At 39.9% G+C, this 21069-nt stretch overlaps 4 protein-coding genes across 5 annotated transcripts; 2 read left to right on the top strand and 2 right to left on the bottom strand.

Moving 5' to 3' along the window:
* Positions 1-2026: 2026 nt before the first annotated feature.
* cln5 (CLN5 lysosomal BMP synthase) lies at positions 2027-6934 on the bottom strand. The gene is made up of 4 exons (XM_033615961.2): positions 6724-6934; positions 5887-6061; positions 4122-4347; positions 2027-3934 (listed from the first exon to the last, which is right to left on the bottom strand). The coding sequence occupies exons 1-4, from the start codon at positions 6828-6830 to the stop codon at positions 3447-3449; spliced, it is 996 nt and encodes a 331-aa protein (XP_033471852.1). The 5' UTR covers positions 6831-6934; the 3' UTR covers positions 2027-3446.
* A 1205-nt stretch (positions 6935-8139) lies between these two features.
* On the top strand, positions 8140-11920 carry LOC117248439 (glutamine amidotransferase-like class 1 domain-containing protein 3, mitochondrial). Its single transcript, XM_033613528.2, has 4 exons — positions 8140-8374; positions 9250-9421; positions 9657-9855; positions 11432-11920. Exons 1-4 carry the CDS (start codon positions 8180-8182, stop codon positions 11625-11627), a joined length of 762 nt encoding a protein of 253 aa, XP_033469419.2. The 5' UTR covers positions 8140-8179; the 3' UTR covers positions 11628-11920.
* On the bottom strand, positions 11917-17485 carry acod1 (aconitate decarboxylase 1). Of its 2 annotated transcripts, none has more exons than XM_078174605.1 (5): positions 17338-17485; positions 14906-15067; positions 14462-14551; positions 14164-14363; positions 11917-13028 (listed from the first exon to the last, which is right to left on the bottom strand). In XM_078174605.1, exons 2-5 carry the CDS (start codon positions 14981-14983, stop codon positions 12068-12070), a joined length of 1329 nt encoding a protein of 442 aa, XP_078030731.1. In that variant the 5' UTR covers positions 14984-15067; positions 17338-17485; the 3' UTR covers positions 11917-12067. The 2 variants fall into 2 exon arrangements, with proteins under 2 accessions (XP_078030731.1, XP_033469396.1); XM_033613505.2 differs by lacking the exon at positions 17338-17485 and adding an exon at positions 15281-15519.
* Positions 17486-19140: 1655 nt separating this feature from the next.
* kctd12.1 (potassium channel tetramerisation domain containing 12.1) lies at positions 19141-20828 on the top strand. Its single transcript, XM_033617098.2, has one exon. It carries the CDS (start codon positions 19375-19377, stop codon positions 20236-20238), a length of 864 nt encoding a protein of 287 aa, XP_033472989.1. The 5' UTR covers positions 19141-19374; the 3' UTR covers positions 20239-20828.
* Positions 20829-21069: the final 241 nt, after the last annotated feature.

Genomic DNA, 21069 nt, shown 5'->3' with positions numbered 1-21069 from the left:
AACCTTTTTTTTTTTAATTTAAAATAAGTTTCTAGTATCACTAATTGAAAATCTCGTGCTGCGCTGTGTGACAGTTGAAATGTCAGTAGTGTCACATGATACACATCAGCATATGCAGCCAGTTGGTGGTGGGAATGTCTAATGAGCAAGTAAAGTTAGCAAGTGCTAGTGTTATCTTATCTGCAAATGCCTGGGAAGACTGAATTTAATAATTTATGGCTTTCAAATGACAAATATAAAACATGGCTCAAGAGAGAGGCAGACCCTAGCTGCACCAAAACGTTTGACGTTTCCAACGTGGGGGAGGAGCTGTGGTCAGCCATGCTAAAAGGAAAAACATTAAGACAACCAAAAGGCGGCACAAAGGTCTGCCAACCTGTTTTAAACTACTTAAAAAGTAATGCAAACAGAATACATTATTATGGAAAATTTGTGGAAAAGTTTGGAAAATTCATTGGTAAAAATATGTGTGAAACCCTGTTAGCCTGCAGCTGTCCAAGATTAAAATCCTGTTCTGGGTGTTCAGCCAGGGTAGAGCTACAGCCATCCTACAAGGAGGGTGTATTTCTGCAAGCTTTATGTGATTGCACTGTCGGTCACAGTAGGTGTTTCAGGAGGTTTGAGGTTGTGTTTTTCACTGTGGAAATAGTCTTAGTACGACTAACTGGAACGATGACGTTCTTGTCATCTTTTCTCCTGACAAAATATAAGTAATGGCAATATTTTCAGCTCCTGAATGTAAATGTTTTCATCTTTCAGACATGCTTGCTGCTTGGTGACGTGCATGTGCGATGATTTTGAAAATGAAGTCAGCGATGTAATTGGTTGAGTTTCAAATCAGTAGGGGGTGACAACAAAAGTAAGGCTGTTATAAGTTTATTTTGGGGGTAACTGTAGTAATATTACTGACATTTTAGTAGTAATGTGTTGAAAGGAAAAGGTAATACTAGTAATCTCTCCAACACTGCTTAAAGGTTACACTCATGTTAATAAATCAAACCCTGCGCTCTCAAATGGCACAAAAAAACCAAAGTAGGTCTACAGCTGTTGAATTTCAGGAAGAGAAATAGTGCTGACCTCTATGGCTTTCTCTTCACAGTCACCAGATCTGATTCTATCTGATCAAATTCATGTGAAAGTTAATTTAACATCGGATGAAACTTTTCTCAGGCTTAAAGAAAAACCCGCCAAAATAAAAGACTAGAAAAACGTGCAGAAAGGGGTAGAAAGTCAATCAAATAATACGAAATTATTAGTAAAAATCACAATCAAACTATTAAAAAATGTCATTAATACATGTCATCAGAAGATAGATAATTTGATATCATATGTATTTTCATAAAAAAGTTAAGTTATCAGTAGTGGACAAACTTTTGGACCACACCGCATGTCAACGGCATCTGTAGATTTTCGTTTTCTACCAGACTTCATTCCTTCGATCCTTGTCGTACTACACGTCATGTAACCAAACAGTAACGTAGATTAAAACTGAGACACGCTGCAGGAAGTGCAAACTCTAGTTTGATTGGACTGACCTAACAGTCTATTGATTAGTAATCGGTGTCTTTATCACCGACGTTAGATACCTGTGCTGATCGTCTGTGCTCTCGTGCATTAGCATCTCAATGGTACAGTAACATATCTCCTGATTTATCTCTCAGAATTTGTGCAGTGTGTTTAACGGTTGCAGTGACAGCAGCTCTAAAGTGAAGGTTGTGTCTCAGTACTGTACTGGTTTAAGCATTTTCCTGTTATTGGCTTTTATTGGGAGAATTCAGTTAAACACAGATAAGAGGCATCTTAATGAGGTGTGTCGTCAGCGACTGTCACTTGAACCTGATTTTTACAGAGAGTCCTCCAGTGAAGTTTCATTAGGAGTAAACTGGTGTTGACAACGCTGTCCTTTTAGTTTTGCTTCTGTATGACAAATGCTTTGTCTACTTTGCTTAACTGGTCACCTGTCTTGAAATTAAATTTATTGTTTTGGACATGTGATCTTATACTGGTTAATAAAAATTTGTGAATGTAAACTTTGCATGTCATTTTATTGTTTTCTAAACACTCCAGACATTACAGTTATTAAATAACATGCACAAGTAGGCTCTGTGAAATATTATGCAATTAAAAAAAATTGAAAACCAAGTTGACATATTTAACAGTGGGAAAAAAAATCTATACATACAATTAACCTGAACAAATCTGAATGTTAAACATTAAGGCCACACCTGATGAGCTGATTAAGTGACACTATATTAATGTGACACATCAGTGCAAAATCCTAATCAAAAAGTATCTTTAGTGCTTACATTTGAAGTTAAAGCGTAAAAACAAATCTGAAAACACCACTATTAGAAATGCAGAACATACAGTCCTTGTTGGAGTCACATTGATGAGCGTCACTTCCTGTGCATTTGCAATACTTTGTGTTTGTATTTATCAAACATCTCAGAACCTCTCCTGGGAAGTGCCCAACTTGCAATAGTTTAAGAGTATGACATGGGATAGTTACGATATTCATAATACTCAAGACAGATCCAGAAAAACTTCTGATGTAGTTTTCTGTCCTTTAGTTGTCATGATGGAGGGAATAATTATTTCACTACTGTAAACTGTGAGTAGTTTGTTTCTATAGATGGAAAAATTCATAAAGTAAGTATTTTCTTTTCTCTTTTGTGTTAAAAGAATCCCTTTTCTTCCAGCACCTGAGTAGTTTACAGTATTAAAGTACCTGCACAAGCTGGGAAAACATCTGACCTCTTCAACTGGTACAGAAAAACTTACAACACATCTCATCCCATCTCATGCACATAGACCCTGCCAAACTTGACATCGTAAACCTGGTAAATGGGTCTCTTTGTATTTCCTGTGGGAATGTTTTGCTGTGTTTGTGAATGACATCATCTGACAGGAAGTAAACATGGATTCAAGCTGTTGCCTAGCAATCCAACTCCAGTGAAAACCTCTGTAGAGAATAAACTTTGCACACATTTCCCGCTATGTCGATACAGACTGATCAAATTCCTTACAGAGAAAAAGAGTAGTCAATTAATTAGTTATAGCATTGACTGAAAATTTGTCAAGCACTATTTTGTTCAATAAATAGAAATAATCTCACCACAGGGTCCATTTAGTGGACTTCTCGTACATGTTGGCTCAAGATTTGACTTTCAAATGCAGCAGTGCACCAACAGAGGGAGGGAAGAGGAGGACTGCAAGCTGACAAATGGATGTAAACAGCACAATTTAAAATAAAAAATGTTTTATGCGCATTAAATGGTTGAAAAAAGCTGGATTAATAATTTGTTAAGGTCATTCATGAAGCAAAAATAACTTCTCAGTCACTGTTTTAAATTCTGAAATGTGCACTTCTGATGTTTGTCTTTGCTTCTTGTTGTTAAAATCTTTGGTTTTGGCTTAATAAACAAAAACATTATTAATTATTTATGTTATGGTAAAGGCACCTCTTCATATGTAACGCGCACATATGGAGGCTTCATGGGCAGATGCCAGTACTCAAAGTTGTAGTAGAGGTAGAAGCTCTTGTCCAACACCACCTTCTCATACGCCTCCAGCAGACTGATGACCGCCTCTGTGAACGACTGGTGCGGTCTGAACGTGTGGTAAAATTTACGGATGTCCACGGCCAGATTCTTCAGGGCGGGCTGTCCGAAGATGGCGCTGTCGTTACCGAGGTAGGTGGGCTCTCCGCTGTACAGGTAAAGCTTGGTGTAGTTGGTTTGTGACCTGCTAGACAGCTTGGCTCCCAGCTCGGTCAGCTTCCTGAATGTGCGGTGGACGAACTGGGAGCAGTCGTAAGACTCGAACCACACTGTGGCGTTGGGGCCGGGGTCGGAGAGCACAGTCCACGTCTCATAGTAGATCCCGGTCTCGTTGTCGTCCTGGATCCACTGGGCCACGTCGTTGAACTGGTTTCCTGGACAAAGACATATTAAAGTATTTTAATTCCAGAGAGGTGTCGAGCAGAGAGTCCAAGCTTTGGTTCCAGTTTTCCCCACAGTCCAAAGCCATGCTGATTAACTGGTGACTCTAAATTGGCCGCAGGTGTCCACTCTCACTTTTATTTTGGCCTCTATGAGCAAAGACACAAGATGAAGTCTCACCTGTGAGTTCTCCTATTTTCTCCAAGGTGCCATTTTGGGACCAGTGTAAGTCATCGATGCCTTCAAAGAAGCAGGCAGCTCCCTGGTTGCACCAGAAAGGTGCGTACATGTCAGGTCTAAGGTGAGGGAAGGTGCAGTTCCCCAGCTGAAACAACTCGTACCACTCCACAGTGAAGTTGGCCCCAGTTCCTGAGCTGCTGAACCCGATGGCATCGTGCATGATGTGCTGTGAACCGTGAGCAGAAACATTACATTAGCTGTGTGTGTGTGGTGTGTGTGTGTGTGTGTGTGTGTACAGACATCTGGAGAGAGTGAGTAGCTGTGTTTCTATGAATAAAGTCACAAGTTGCACTTCCATTTTAACAGCTCTGCTATGTTTTTGGTAATTTGGTAATATTTTACCAATATTTTTCACTGACAAAAGCTCAAAAGCTGTATTTCAATACTTATATTAATTAATTTTATTTATTATTGTTATTTTGTTTATTATTCATTTTTTTAATTTATTTTTATTAATTTTAATTAATTTTAATACTTACATTAATCAATAGTGAACACAGGATGAATTACTTTACGTAATAAAAAAAAGCTACATTTAAAACAAAATCCTTACACAGTGACACATTTCTTATTTCAACTTGAAAACTACGATTTTCAAGTTTATTAATAATATTAATAATAATAATAATAATAATGATAATACAAAAAGAAAAATAACAGTTCCAACTAATTTCTGCTTTCAGCAAAAAAGACAAATTATTTTTAGTGTTGTCAAAAATATTCATTTATCAATATACATAATTCTGAATATTTCACACAGTTCCAATACTGATTTTCTGCAGTATCAACACACCTGTGCCAGCTGCACTTTCACATTCATTCTGCTGTTCTCTGCTACTAACCAAGAAAATCAAAGTTACTGTCCTTATGTTATAGCCTTGTTATTTTTATCTTTTAATACCTTTTTTAAATGTTATGCCTTCAATATCAATGTTCTCCATGGTATCAAAATGGTATTGATATTTTTCCAGGGTATTGTATTAAAGTCTGCAGTAATTAAATTAAATGAAATACTTACAGGAGCATAGTCTGGTGTGTGGACTCTATTTTTTTCCTCTCTTGGATGATCTCTTGTCCAGTAGTTTTTAAAAATTATTAATTATTATTATTATTATTATTAATTTATTTTTTATTGTCTGGACATATGTGCTTCTCTAAACTTATTGTATCTAGGGTTGCAACGGTATGAGATTTTCACAGCACGATAACCATCTCAGAGGATATCACAGTATCACAGAATTATTATCATTATCAGTCAGAATGGAAGTAATGGAAATGGAAAGGTTATTGCTGGTTGAACAAATCTTAAATTACTATATTTGAAACTTGAAACCATTTTTTAATGGATGTCCATGTAGAAAAAGTCTCCCCTTAGAAAATAATATACACAGTATGATGACCATCAACATTAATATCACAGTATACCTTGAAAGAGGTATACCACTGCAATCCGAACTGTATCCAAGTTAGAAATTCCAGTATGACACTAATTCTTTTTGTGATTTTATTCAGGACTACAACATGCAGACAGCATATTCTTTCAGACTTTATTCTGATTTTAGTCCAATAAGCCCAAAATTAAACTACAGCACATAAAGATGATGTATCTTCAGCAGCATCACCAGGTTTTTTGATGCGTTTCTACAGAAAGTGACCTCAACATGGTGAAATATCAGCTGATAACAAGAGGATTAAACGTACTTACAATTTTCCCCAGCAGATCTCCATACTTGAATTCCCACACGGGTGTTTGCAGTCGATAAACTGAGATGACATCGCTGTCTCTCATCAAGGGGATCCGTCCATCTCTGTCTCCAGTGGGACAGAACGGGTAGAGGGCTTCACAGTAAGAGTCCACATCAGGGCGACGATCAAACCGTCTGTGGATGAAGATTACTGAAGCATTAATGTGTGTGCATCACTTTAATATTGCAGACTGTGAATGTGGGGATACTTTTAATTTATTCATATTTTATATATTAACTTAAAATACTGCTGGATAGTTTGAGAATTTTCCCCTAGGTATCAATCATGTCTTATTGATGTAACAATTAATCTAGAAAGCAGCAAGTAAATAAAGGTATATATGTGTCTGACATGTAGTGTTGTAACAGCACAGTATAAAGTACCATAAAATGGAAATACTCAAGTAAAATAGTGTCAAGTATTTAACAATTAAACTTAAGTATTTGAGTAATTGTACCTATTTTTCCCCCACTGATCAAATTCAAAACAGCCATTGTTCAAAACTTGTTGTCTCACACGTCACTCAAATTAGATTTATCATGTGCTGCTGAGATGCTCCAGAGTCCAGAGTTCCCAAAGTCATGTGAACGCACCACACATAACTTGGACCTCAGATCAGCTAAAAGTCCATTTACACCGAATAATGAACAATAATCTTATCCGAACACTTAGTCAATCAAAAGTTAGGTCAGAAACTTTAACGTTTAAACTTTCACCAAACAGATACGTTATTATTTTCTAGCTGAATCTATCGCAACAGAGCAGAAACAGCATGTAAAGGTTTATGTCTTCCTACCTGTAGGGAACGGGCCACTGCTGCTGTCCATTATGACTGAACTCAGCAAGAACACGTAGAAACAGCAGCAGCAGGTTTAAACACACAGCAGCCTCCGAGTGAGTCATGTTAGAGCCCCAAAAACTGACAGAGGAAAGAAGAAGTTAGCGTCTCAGCCAGAAAGCGCTCCCACGATCCCTCTGCACGGACTTCCTCATTACTGGTCACGTGGTTTTGTTGATTTGGAAAAAAAAAATCACATGACGGAAGTTACCCACGTGAAAGTTGCTTCATTGGTAAGGTTGTACAAACATGCAGAAATAAGTTTAAAAATATAAATAAATAAATATGAATACACGCGGAAATAAAGTAATACAAAATTAAATATAAAAAGAAATCAATAAATTCAGGAAAAAGTTTTAAAATATAAATAAATATTAACACACGTGGAAATAAATTAATACAAAAAGAATTATAAAATAAATAAATAAATAAATGCAGAAATAAGTTTAAAACACATAAATATTAATACACATGTAAATAAATTAATACAAAATCAAATATGAAAAGAAATCATTAAATGCAAGAAAAAGTTTTAAAATATCAATAAACACATAAATAAATGAATAAATATATAAATATTAATACATGTGGAAATAAATTAGTACAAAAAAATGCATAAAATAAAATGTGGAAATAAGTTCAGAAATGAATAAATATACAATCGTTGTGTCACTTTTGGGACCAATACCCTAGGATTAACTTAAGATTTTATTGAATCAATTACTAGATATAAAATAATATTGATAATAATAATAATAATAATAGTAATAATAAATAATATATATAATAAATGAGAATAAATTAGAGAAGAAAAGAAAGCAATATTTAAATGTGCTCTGTCTCATCCACTGCTGACTTATTAAATCTCGGATCTACCAAGTGATATCAGTAATTAATAAGTAAAGTAGTAGAAAAAAAACATGAGAGAATTAAGACAAATCACTAACACATATTCAGAATAGATGAGTAAACATTATGCCCTATGTACTTTAATTTAATTCTGCCATCTAGTGGACTCTTATGTGAATACAATGTAAACCGAATACTATTAATCAGCTCCCCCTCCGAAACTGGTGAAATGGTTGCACCCAATATTAAACGTTAAAAGACTTTAGAAATGTACTTGTTAACAGGGTGTGTTCCGTCGTCTTAACGCGTTATATTTTTACTTGCGAAGACATTTTTACTTTATTTTTATATTTTTTTTTATCTTTATTTCTACCGTCTATAGTTAAGAAGAACAATTTTGACTTGTTAATACGAACAAAACAGACGTTGAGAGCCCTTTCAGTGTTCCACTTGTTGCAGCAGTGCTCAGGTTCAGACACAAGATGGCGCCGACCAACCGTTAGCTTGTTAGCGCAGAGGAGGAAGACGTAGAAGAAGGGGGCGTCCTTTCCGCTGACAGTCCGCCATGCTCACCCTGCTGCACCACTGTGGTCGTAACTTGCTGACATCCAGGACCGTCCAGACAGTCAATAAAAGTTACTACACGACACAGATGGGTAAGCGCGTGGCCGTGGTGCTGGCGGGCTGCGGGGTTTATGATGGCAGTGAGATCCACGAGGTCTCCGCTGTTCTGGTCCACCTGAGCAGAGGAGGTGCAAGTGTAAGTTCGTTGAGACTGGTTTGATCTGCAAGTATTGCATTGACTGTGCTGTGTGTTTTATTTGAGATATATGCACATTTATATACATCACTTTGTTATCAGGAGCTTCCTGTGTGGCCTGATAGAGTGCAACATGTTTGCTCTTTCATTATTTTTATTGTTTGTGACTACATAAAGTTAATACACATGCTGCAGGGTTTGGGGTCAGGTCATGTAGCCCAGACTGTGATTCACATTGTTGATGCACTCTGACTCTGGTCGCCGAAGTTACACAAATTGTGTATAACTTTTTTAAAAGGGGGGTTTAGGGGCATCTAGCAGTGAGGATTGCAGATTGCAACCAGCTGAAACTTCTCCTGGTTAGAATTCCTTCAGTGTTCATTGTTCAGGAGGTTTGTACCAGGAGCCAAATCATCCACAGAGGTCCCTTCCTCTCTAAACAAACGGACCAGGTGAATTAAACTGGTAAAATCACTGAATAAAGCAGTTTCGGCCAGGAACACTTGTCATAGATTTAATCATTTATTGCAGCAAATGGAAATACAGTTATGTTTGGTGCTGAGGACTCCACTGGGTTGGACAAGCAGCATTGATGGGAAAACAAAAGCCATTATGAGGCTTCAGCAGTCCAAGTTAGACAAAAAAATAAAGTGGGCGTCAGCCAAAGTTTCAGTCTTTTTACTATCCTCCTTGTTTCACTTTTAGGTAATAGTAAATTGAATATCTTTTAGATTAGAAAATGTTGGTCTGACCAAACAAACAAGTAGCAAACATCATGTTGGATTTCATGTACTTATTGTGATGGACATTTCTTTCAATTAATTGCTAATTAAAAAAAACTGTAACCAGTCTTCGCCTTTGCTTTTTCACTGCAGGTCAACATGTTCGCCCCCAACATCGACCAGATGCACGTGGTGAATCACCTGAAAGGCCAACCGTCTGAGGAGAAGAGAAACGTGTTGGTGGAGAGTGCAAGGCTGGCCCGTGGAAACATCCAGGACCTGTCTAAGCTCAGTGTCAAAGACCACGATGCCATTATATTCCCAGGTTTGTTCTACTACAACATGATAGCCTGCTCCCTTACCACCAGGATCTCATCCTGTTGTGTTCTCGAGGCACTCAATTTGATAAAAGATCGTGTACATCCTGATTAAAAACCCCATGAGACTAAAGTTGGTGGCCATTTTTAACAGTAATTATTCATGACTAAAAGCATCTCTCCTTTGTCTACCAATGAGTGACTGAATAACCTGAGTAACCGAAATTTTGCATTGTCTCGTAGGTGGTTTTGGGGCAGCGAAGAACCTCTGCACATGGGCAGTGCAGGGGAAGGACTGCTCTGTTAATGACGAGGTCAAGGCCACGCTGCAGGCGTTTCATGGCGAGGGGAAACCCATCGGCCTCTGCTGCATCTCACCTGTCCTGGCTGCCAAGGTGTTTCCCGGCTGTGAGGTCACTGTCGGTATCGAGAAGGATGAGAAGTGAGTCTAACTTGCCTGAGCACCCCAGATATGTAGTAAAGGGGAACTCCACTGATTTTACACATCAAAGTTTGTGTTGAGGAGTACAGCTGCATATGTGAAAGCAGTTGTATAAAATCTTTTGTGGCTCCAGAGAGAGCTGTGTGAAGTCTGACAAATTGCCGTCAAGTTTGAAAATGAATTAATGGGTGTGGAGTTAAAAAGAAATCAGCTTACAAAACCTGTGTAGCCTGCTCCTCATCTCTGCTTCAGGCTAGAAACTTGAGGATGATACTACTATAAGACTGACTAGATGCATTGTGGGTAATGTAGGCAGCAGAATTTGACAAAGTCAAGTAATATGTGTATTAAAGAACACAATATATACAGTATTACAGTCAAGGTCCGTTCAAGTCCCCGTCCGGACCAGAAATATGAGGCGTGGACTGGTAGCTGGAGAGGTGCCAGTTCACCTCCTGGGCACTGCCGAGGTGCCCCTGAGCAAGGCACTGAACCCCCCAACCGCTCAGAGCGCCTGTCTTGGGCAGCCCACTCTGACATCTCTCCACTTTGTGCATGTATAGGTCCAGTTTGTGCATGTGTGTGTTCAGACCTGTGTGTAATTGACAACAGAGTGAAAAATTGAATTTCCCCTCGGGGATTAATAAAGTATATAAAATTAAAAAAAAAAAAAAAAATTCCACAAAGCACTCTTACGGACTTTTATCTTCCGTGGACTTTCATTAATCAATATTTATTGAAATACAAAGGATCATCTCTTTGGAGCAAACTACTTCCATCTCTACAATCAACACTTACACTTACATTATTATTTAAAAAACATCTGAAAAGGACTCTAATGTGAAAGTACTCTTAACACTTTGTTGAATCATTTGTACAGCGACTAAGCCTAAACTTAAAGCCACTGAGGGGCTGAACTGACAGGATACTTCCTAATTGAAACACTAACCAAAGGTACAAACTTTCACCATTACATTGAGCAGTGTACACTTGACTTGATGTTTTCCCCAGTCTAGCAACACCTGTCCCTCAGTGAATGGTTCCTACCTCTATTAGCAGACACCCATGACAGTACAGTGACCCCTACTGGACAAATTAGCAACCTACACACATTTCACTCCATGGATGGCTCCTATATTTAATGCATTTTAGCTTGTAAATATTCTAACATTTTTGTATTACTGCTTAGTCTGGAACTCTTGTTCAATTATGCAATCTTTGTTTTTATCTTATTCTTTTTATATAGGATTGTAGATTTGAACAGGGGGAGGTATCTTCATACGCCATTTTTGTCTTCTGACCTCCCCTGCACAATGATTAAACCTTTAATTTATTTTTCCCTGTGTTTTCTTTCTAGGTATGTTCAAATAAATTAATTAAACTTGTAGCCTGGAATTTGAGAGTATTTGATTTTACAGTATAGTAAGACCTAGAATTGTGACACTTGTCTTTTCTAAAGAGCATGACACGTCTTTTTACTACACATATTGTTTGTGTGTGTGACATATAAACCTCTGAATCCTTTAAAGCAGTTAAATATTGTGCAATGCTTCTTTTTCTTCTCTCTCCCTCTCAGGTATCCTGACACTACCGACACTGCAGCGGCCATCAACCAGCTGGGCTGCAAGCACGTGAGTAAGGGCGTCGGCGAGAGCCACGTGGACGAGAAGAACAAGCTGGTCACCACGTCTGCATTCATGTGCAACGCTCCCATACATGAGATATTTGATGGGATTGGAGCGATGGTGAAGGACGTGTTGAAACTCGCTTAATTGCACTAATACCCAAACAGAAAAGAATGGGGGGCTGTCATTTTAGAGAGCTTGTGTCACAGTAACTCCTTCATCAAAAGCACGTTCAGATGCTCTTAAAATATACACGTTTGTAGAAGTAATGTGCACAACATGGTCTGATTTATTTTGCAGAAATTTCTGTTTGACTCAGTTTTACTGGATTATGTTGTGATGCATTCAATCAGCATTGTGTCGGCAATGTTAATCACATTTTAGAAAATCAACAGCAGCTGTGGTGAAGTACAAACAATGCAATAAAACAACGAAGTTCACTTTTCAGTTCCTTTATTTCTTAGTCCATGAAAGAAAAAGGATGACTAAATATTTACATTATGATTCTTGTGGAAAAGTTAAAGTATTATTTGACATCACACACATATAACACACTCACTACACCGGCCTCATCACACACTGTATAATCACACTCTCTGTGTGCTGTATAACTGCTCCTGTTGACCACTTGTCATTCTCAGATATGAACCCAAGACTGAACACCTTCTCACTCTCTCAATGTTTCCTATCACATCAATCACACCCTCCACTCCCTCTGAGCACAACACTGAGGAAGCGTTCATGCAAAACTTCTCCACCAGGTCCTCCTGACTCAGCGGCTTCCTCCAGTGGCCATAAAAGGTATTACACCTGGCTGTAAAACTCTGCCCCTGCTCTGTTTCTATCTCCACCTCACAGTACATCTTGTCAAAGCTGGGCTGATTATCTTTCGGGGTCTCCACCTCCACTTTGGACAACAGCTCCTTCAGAGCAGGCCGGTTAATCTGAGCATCACTGAAAGAAGAAACTGTTACTTTGTTATCCAGAAGGGCGGAAGAGGCGTTGAACTGGAATGAGTGCCTCGCTTGGTGCTCTGTGGCAGGTAAGGGGCAGTCAACATACTTAGATGGAGGCACTCGAAGTGTGACATGTCTGATCTGGCTGAGGTCAAAGTGCCCCAGTGTGTTTTCAAGCTTTTCACGGGCTGCCAGTGCCGCGTCCACAACCCAGTGCATCCCCAGGTGAGCAGGGATGCGCTTGATGGCCACATCCTGGTCTTCCAGAATCCATTTAAAGTCAGCAGAAGGAGAAACTTCCATGGGTGAAGGACTGTAGTCTTTGTAGTAAACGCCAAACCCAGAGTTCAGATCCAGGATGGCGGGATTCCCCTCCAGTCCCATCTGGGCCAGCCGAGCAGCCTCCAGGCCTCTCTGAGCAGCATTGCCAATATGGAGAGGTTTGGTTTGTGTGGCGGCGTTGGCTAAGGGAGCCCCAGCGGAGGAGGCTGCGACAGCCAGAGCATGACTGCACTGTGCAGGGGACAGACCCAGGAGCTTAGCTGAGGCTGCGGCACTGCCCATCACGCCAACAACACTGGGAGGGTGGAATCTGAGTGTGGGAAAGAGAAGGAAAGATGAAGAGAACATTCAGATCTAATTGAGTTTAAAGACTGAACTGACAATGATTTGAGCCAGATGACTGATGTTGATTTATTTATTAGCTTATTGACAGAAAATTAATTGGCAGCTATTTTCAGAATCAAAATGTGAGAATAACTTTTCCAACATAAATGCTAAACATTTATTGGTTTCAGTCTCTCAAATTGGAGTGTTGATGAGTCTTGATGAACTGAAGTCATAGGGGTCTGCCGTTAACAACAGCAGAACTACACCTAAAACATTGGTGTGTAAACTGTCCCACAACTGGTGCAGTATAATTCAATTCAATAACTCATTTATCATCGTATGCTCATCAGCACTTCCCAAACACATGCATTTTTTGCAAAAACAGTACCATTTAACCTAAAGTAAAACTTATCTTTGCTCTCTTCAAAGCCAGACTTCATTTTTAAAAAAAAAAACAGTAATTTTACCTCGCTGAACACAGGAGCTGCTGGTCTACCACTGCCTCAGTCAGTTAGTTTGTGTTATTGTGTGACTTTGTTAAATCGAAACTGACTGTTTCACACATCAAAGTTTCTGAAAATTACATTTTTTCTCAATGGAGTCTGGCTTTGAAGAGAGCACAGATAAGTGTCAGTTTTAGTTCCTCATCGGAAAAAGCTGTGTGTTTGGGGAGTACAGACTACAGAGCATAAGACTGGATAAATGAAACTTGGATTACTGCATGAGTTGTGTGGGAGTTTGTAAACGGATGTTTTAATATAGTTTGGCTGATGTTGCACGAGGAACCCCGATGACTTTAATTCATCAAGTAGTTTCATGAAGAGTTTTTGGATTCTTCAGTCACTGTAGAATCGTGGGAGAAATTAACAAAGTCAAGGTAACACAGGGTGTTTAACTGATATACAAATGGTCATTTTGTGGGTGAAGTATTTCTTTAACAGAATTTGTGATGGACATTTTTCCCCACTACTTTCTGACATTTTATAAGCTGAATGATTAAATGATTTGTCAAGAAAAAAATACCACCTGAGGTAGGTGTTGTTCTTTTAGCAATCTGGGTGAATCAACCCTTGAACACTCAACAGTCCGATGTTGGTTAATATGACAAAATACCTCACCTTTCTGGGATGTTGTAGGCCTCTCTGGAGAACCTCATGAGTCTACCCTGCACCTCGATGCCAACGTTAAAGGCCAACAGCAGGTCGAGACCAGAGGGCTGACTGGGCAGCGTCTCTGCCAGAGCCAGCAGGGCCGGTAGCACAGCGCCTGAGGGATGAGTAGCAGGGTGCCAAGTGTCGTCAAAGTCCATGGAGTGAACCTAAAAAATGTGACAGAACGGATAACCACAGGTCAAACCACCACCATATCATGCTTATGTTTACTTTATATCATGATGCACTTATTTACTGAGCTTACCGCGACGCCGTTGACAAATGCTGCATAATGGGGAGGAAGAGTTATCTCTGATCTACCCCAAACACTGCTCCGCTCATGAGATGTGAACAACTGCAATCAGGCAAGGACAAGTTTGCAATTAAATATGGATGTGAGCTCAACAAACAAAAATGATGGACAAATAGCAGCATAAAAGGGATTGTATCAGCTAATTGGACTAAGGAAGCAGACTTATAGTGTCAACATCCCATAGAAAGGGAAATTAATCACAGTACACAACAGTTAATTAGAGGTTTTGTCAGCTGTAGAAGACAGTGCCTGAGTTTCTGATCAACACAGACACATATTACTAGGACATATTTTGAAGAAAATATAAGCCATCCTCTTAGTGTTTTAAATCAAATCTGTTGTCATATGCCATATTTTAGTAGGTACACACCACTCCAGTCGAGCAGTTTGCCGTACCTGGCTGTACGTGAGAGCCTTGTTAAAGACAGCTGTCCTGGTTCCTAACAGCCCAACGCCCAGGTTGTCCAGCATCATCCTTTTGCTCCTGTTAATCACACCATCTGTCAGCTGGGTGATGTTAAGGGCACGGATGGCAGCTCCAAAGCTCTCTGTAATACCCTGGAAAGGTGAAACAGGGTCAGTCAGATGCAAACATCCCCAGAGACAGCACAGTTGTTCAGGATGTAATCAGGCTCAAATATGCAGCATCTATTCATCTTTAAACACAAAATACTCTCCAAAAGCTGCCTGAGGATTATCTCAAACAGTGAAATGCTGAAAAAATAATGCAATCCATGGAAAATATCTAAGTATGAATGACAATAGAAATACCTTGCGTAGCATTGTTGTAGCTCAACAATGTCTTCAAGTGATAAAGCATCCAAGTGCTGCCACCTTTTATACGCAACAACACAATCTGAGCACTGACTGGCCAAATTTCCAGAGTGGCTAAAACTTACCATGATGAGAAGTGGGAACTTTCACAATGACTGGCCATCACCACATCGAATTGGGAAATGAGTCTCCAAGCACTCACAGACAATCACATGACAATGAAGATGTCACATTTTTAAACAGCTGGGAAAGTAATAATTACTAAATACCAGCTTTGACCTCAGCTGTGGGGTCATAAAAATTTGTGATGACTGCATTAAAGACTCTGTAGGCTGCTAAACTCAGATCTAGACCCATTAATGTTTGCATGTAGACACAGGAGGAACAACTCTGACCAACTTTCAGTGGTTCATAAAGTACTCAGATCCTTTATTTAAGTGGAAGTGGAAATACTGTGGTCAGTTAATGAGGGTTTATGCTATGTCTTAACATTGGAGGGGGATACATATGAAACAGGGGAACTGAGGGGCCTCTACCAGCAATTAATTACTGCATCCTGATGAATTTTTATGCACCAGTTTGTAAAAAGTAACTTTAAGTGTCAAATAATTGTAATGGAGTAAAAAGTACTGACCTGTAATTAAACAGAGGTAAAATGTAGCACAAAATAGACATATTCAAGTAAAGACCAAGCATGTTTAAAAATTAGTCCTCTGTAGGGGACATGACACTGAGGGCTCTAATTTTAACACCATGCATGTAGTCTATTTGAGTCCTGATGAACTGTACAAAGGACATCTTGGACTTTCTAGTGATGTAACGCACATGAGGATGTGACCAGCAGTGTCTCTTCAACATGGTGGGAATTTTATGACAGTGAGAGAGATATGGGATCAAATTAATAAAGATATATTGTTTCTGTTCTTCATAAGGATGTTTTTTAATTTTAAAAATGTCTTAAGTATATTATATTAAGATTTTAGAAGTGTATGTTGATTTAAAGCCTTTAAAGGTGCAAATTTATACCCCTTAAAACCCACACATAAAACATATATATGCCAATCCATTTGTTTTACTTATCAAACCATTTCCAAACTCCAGATATTTAATTGTTCTATAACTGGGCCCAATGATTGACCCTGACCCGGGGAACACACTGGTTGTTAGTGGTTATGAACGTTAAATTGTGGTTACTGTACTTAGTGTTGCTGTAATTTGAAGCACTGTCTGGCACAAGAATTTTCTTCAGGATAAATAAAGTTCTAGTCAATTGAATTGAACTAAATTAACCAAAGGAACACAAGATGTTAAAGTCCTGGTTGTCTAGGATTTAAAGTCGCTGACCGTGAATTCACAACGCCTTAACAGTGTATAAATATCTGATACAGACAAAGTGTAACCACTGATTTAGTCCCAGTTCATAAGAAGCACTGCTGTCAGTTCACACAGTCACGTAAAGAGAACTTATCCTCCATTTGTTGACAAAAAGCCAGACCTCACAAGGTTAACCATTTAAAGGTTAAGGTTTCTGGTGAAGATTAGGGTTAATTGAAAGTTAAGGAGAGGTTTGGGGTTAGGTGAGTCATGGTTATGGTTTATCTTAAATACGTTTTCAGGGAATTAATTTCTTTCAGACATCAACACAATGTCCTCTTTGGTCTGAGTCATGGTTATTATAGTTCACTAAAACTAGGTGTTTCAAAACACTGAAATACTGAACTGAAATAAAAATGAAGACTTAACTTTAGAGATAAACAAATGAGCTGAAATGATATTGTATACTTAAAACATAAAATAAAATAAATTATACAGGAAATCTTTAGTGTTAGTCTTTGTCAGTTTGGTCAATATTTGTTAGCTCAACAAGCTTAAGGAAGATGAGGAAAAATAGGGAAGTGGTGCACTGGGTTAAAGCCCTGTGTAGTTAATTGTAAAATATATATATACATATATATATATATATATATATATATATATATATATATATATATATCAGATGTTCTTCAAGCATAAGGCAAATAATCACATAAAGATGAAAGAATTGGCCGGCTCACTCAGTGCGAAAGTCCATGGTGCAGGCAGGCAGTCCACAAATACATCCGAAGCACTCTGACTGTAGTTAAAAATCCATTTTTGATACATGGATAAACCAGCACGTTTTGACTAGTCTTCATCAGGGTGTAAAATGCATTGGAAACAGGTGTGCAATGACAGAATTCATGTGGAGGTCATGTGACACAGGTCCCATGATATCTGAAAGGAATTGCAAAATGAGGGAAATGCACTCTGCACACATCTAGTAACAAGAATTGTTTTATATTGTGACAAACCTGCACATTAAGTGAAGCAAAATGAAAAATATCCGGTAAAATATATGATAAAGACAAGAAACAATATGTACAATAGTGTGGATAGACAACAAACTCATAACATGTATATGGTTGAAATATTCATAAAGACTTTGATAACTAATTAAAGGACATGACGGTAGGGATATACAGTAAGCATGAGGAGGTATTGGTGCACATTTTTATTGAGGTTTGAATTTCTACATCTGAGGCAACTGCCTTCACAAAGTGTTTTGTTTGTAATATTTATTCTGAACTTCCTAAATCTTGCCCCTGACAGAGCCACCACCCTAAAACTATATCGAAACTAATAAAAACTAAAGCCTAACTTTTTTTCCCACAAAAAAACGGAACTGAAACGAGGAAACACACTCTAGGAACTAACTGAAACTAGACTGAGCTGAAAAATAAAAAAAATAAATAAATAAAAGTTAATGAAAAATAAAAAAAGACTATAATATCTCTGGTCTGAGTTATGCTCTGGACAAGAAGGTGCAGAGCCGCCTCCTCTTCCTCAGGAGGCTCAGATTTTTCGGCTTTTGCAAGGATTTGCTGTTCAGGTTATATGGTGGCAAGTGCCCTGTTTTATGCTGCAGTCTGTTGGGGAAGCAGCATGACAGACCAAAACAACAGACGCTTGGACAGGGTGGTTAAAAAGGCCAGCTCAGTGATGGGCAGGGGACTGGACTCACTGGGAAGCTGCAAGCCATAATGGACAATGTCAACCACCCTCTCCACAACATCTTGGCTGGACAGAGGAGCAGCTGCAATGGGCGACTGGTCTCACTGCACTGCAGGACTGAGAGGTTTAGAAGATCACTTTACCCTACAGCCATTAGGCTTTCTAACACCTCACAATGCCCCCCCCCCAACAGAGCTGAACTGGGCCTTTTTTCCATTTAGCTGCTTTAGTTTCAGAGTGCTGATGTTGCTCGTGCTGGCTCACTGGCACACTGTCATGGCTTACTGGGACACCTGAATAGAACAGAGCCTATTGTTGTTGTTATTAGTGACACCTGTGCTTTCCCTATAATGACAGGTCAGCCTAGAGGCCGTCTTGTGATGGAGCTGCTTCAGCTGCAATAAAAGGCTCCACAACTTAAAACATTTTTTTAATTTGACCAAGAAGGCAGCATCTATCTCTAACTTCGTGGGTGCCTTGATAATTGGTATTTTCACTTCACCAAAGGGCTGTTTGAGGGTGTGTGTGATGGCTGCATTTCCATCAGAGCTGCAATAGGTGTCACTCTTTCCATATTTTGCAAACATGTCTTGACTTCAAAGCTAAAATAACTGTATTGTTGAGAACACACAATAAGAGATATTGTGTGTTCTTGTGGATTTCTGTAACACATTTCATTAATTGAATAATTATCAGGAGGTGATCTACATTTATATTTGTGCCAGACAGGGCAGGAGAAAAACTAAATGACTCATAACCAGATGTGGATGTTTGCTCAAAGTGATGCTGGAAGACACACACACACACACACACACACACACACACACACAAAGACAGAGAGAGAAGGCCGCACATGCTCTGACACACGAGACCGCTCGCTTATATTTTGGGCAGGACCGTCATGTTATAGTTACAGGTTAATTTTACAGTCAACCCCTCCGTCGCGCTCGCGCACTCACGCACGCACGCACGCGGTAAGCCCAGGCTTTATAAACACGCCGCTGCCACTTAGTTGCTCAGTGTTTCCACTGATCCCACATCAGTGCAGCGGCTCAGAGAAGATGGCACTTGCCGACACAGAGCGCGGAGTGTCCAACTGCGGCGGTGACTCCCCGTTCTCAGAGATCATCGAGCTGAATGTCGGCGGACAGGTTTATGTCACCAGGCACAAAACTCTCATCGCAGTCCCAGACTCGCTGCTGTGGACCATGTTCAGCAAGAAGTCACCCAAGGAGTTGGCGAGAGACAGCAAAGGGCGCTTCTTCTTGGACAGAGATGGGTTCCTGTTCCGCTACATCCTAGATTACCTCCGGGACCTGAACTTGGTGCTGCCGGACTACTTCCCCGAGAAAAGTCGGCTGCAGAGGGAGGCTGACTTTTTCCAGCTGCGGGACCTCGCCAAGCGCCTCAGCCCCCGGGTGAGTAAGGACAACTCAATCAGCGAGGAGATCAGCCAGAGCGACACTGAGGAGGGCGCGCAGCAGTGCGGCTCATCCGGCGGCATGGAGACTTTACGCGCCATGTCGGTCAGCGGGGCCATGCGCTCCCCGTCCCTGGACTCCAGAAAGTCGGGCTATATCACGATAGGATACCGCGGCTCGTACACCATTGGCAGGGACATCCAAACCGACGCCAAGTTCAGGAGAGTGGCGCGCATCACGGTTTGCGGGAAGACGTCTCTGGCCAAAGAGGTGTTTGGGGACACGCTGAATGAGAGCAGGGACCCGGACAGGCCCCCGGAGAGATATACATCCCGGTACTATCTCAAGTATAATTTTCTAGAGCAGGCGTTTGACAAGCTGACAGAGGTGGGCTTCCACATGGTGGCCTGCAGCTCCACAGGCACCTGCGCCTACACCAGCAATGATCCAAACGAGGACAAAATCTGGACAAGCTACACTGAATATGTCTTCTGTCGGGATTAACAGCAGCAGCAAACATGTCGAGTTGATGTACATAGACATTTCATAACCTAGAGGGGAATGTCTTTACATAGTCTTGCATTTGCTGTGTTGAATGGTGAAATTTGTCAAGGGCGACTGCAAAAATATTGCTCCATTATTCTAAGAATAGCCAGTATTACCACTTCTGTGGTCAAATCAGAGACAAAACATCCCTAAAAAGATTCATGGAAATTTGGATGTTCAAAGTGAGCTGAGCATTGTTTGAGTTTGACACACCCATGCTAAAAAACACCCAACAAAATGCCATCATCTCCACCTCACAGAACTGCATATCAATGTTTCAGTCACATCTGACTCAGTGCTGTGTGAATTGAGCGGCATCCAAGAACATAGAAGCAGCAATTAGTATTCAGTGTCATTGTAACTTCTAGGCTTGCTTGATCACGTTTTGGCCAAGTTTTGTATTATCTAATAGGGTCTTCTTATACATAGCAGTTCCATCGCTGACATGACTGTAAGTGTATGTGCTTGCTTGGTAGAGTTGTGCTTGTTAAACCTGTTCAGATGAAATAAAATCTTACACTTGGCTCTTCTCAGCCCCCTTTTGCCAATCATATCGTCTTCTTGAAACGTCTCTGCACAGAATGACAAAAGTGCTGGCATTTATCTCCCTCCAACCTTTTCAACTTTACTCAGTGGAGAATCAAAGAGTCAGCCTCAAAGAGAGATGCCCTACCCAGGGACGTCAGCGCGTCATGGCACTGAAGCTGCCAGCTCAACAAAATCTGTCACACGGTTTTAACCCAGAAGAAGCTGCACAGAGCTGAAATGTGATCAGCAGCAAGGATGACT

Source organism: Epinephelus lanceolatus, chromosome 14 (genome assembly GCF_041903045.1).
Source record: "Epinephelus lanceolatus isolate andai-2023 chromosome 14, ASM4190304v1, whole genome shotgun sequence".
NCBI classification, from domain to species: Eukaryota; Metazoa; Chordata; class Actinopteri; order Perciformes; family Serranidae; genus Epinephelus; species Epinephelus lanceolatus.
This window is presented reverse-complemented; position numbering and strand designations above follow the sequence as displayed.

Bases quoted from the DNA above. Each gene is read 5' to 3' on its own strand.
- cln5 (XM_033615961.2), bottom strand. From the start codon at position 6,830: ATGACTCACTCGGAGGCTGCTGTGTGTTTAAACCTGCTGCTGCTGTTT. The intron at 6,062-6,723 runs GTAGGAAGACAT...CTTCATCCACAG, and splicing joins CAGTGGCCCGTTCCCTACAG to ACGGTTTGATCGTCGCCCTG. The intron at 4,348-5,886 runs GTAAGTACGTTT...CACGGTTCACAG, and splicing joins GAGATCTGCTGGGGAAAATT to CACATCATGCACGATGCCAT.
- LOC117248439 (XM_033613528.2), top strand. From the start codon at position 8,180: ATGCTCACCCTGCTGCACCACTGTGGTCGTAACTTGCTGACATCCAGG. The intron at 8,375-9,249 runs GTAAGTTCGTTG...TTTTCACTGCAG, and splicing joins TGAGCAGAGGAGGTGCAAGT to GTCAACATGTTCGCCCCCAA. The intron at 9,422-9,656 runs GTTTGTTCTACT...ATTGTCTCGTAG, and splicing joins CGATGCCATTATATTCCCAG to GTGGTTTTGGGGCAGCGAAG.
- acod1 (XM_033613505.2), bottom strand. The intron at 14,552-14,905 runs GTACGGCAAACT...GCCTGATTGCAG, and splicing joins AGGCTCTCACGTACAGCCAG to TTGTTCACATCTCATGAGCG. The intron at 13,029-14,163 runs GTGAGGTATTTT...TCCCACACTCAG, and splicing joins GCCTACAACATCCCAGAAAG to ATTCCACCCTCCCAGTGTTG.
- kctd12.1 (XM_033617098.2), top strand. From the start codon at position 19,375: ATGGCACTTGCCGACACAGAGCGCGGAGTGTCCAACTGCGGCGGTGAC.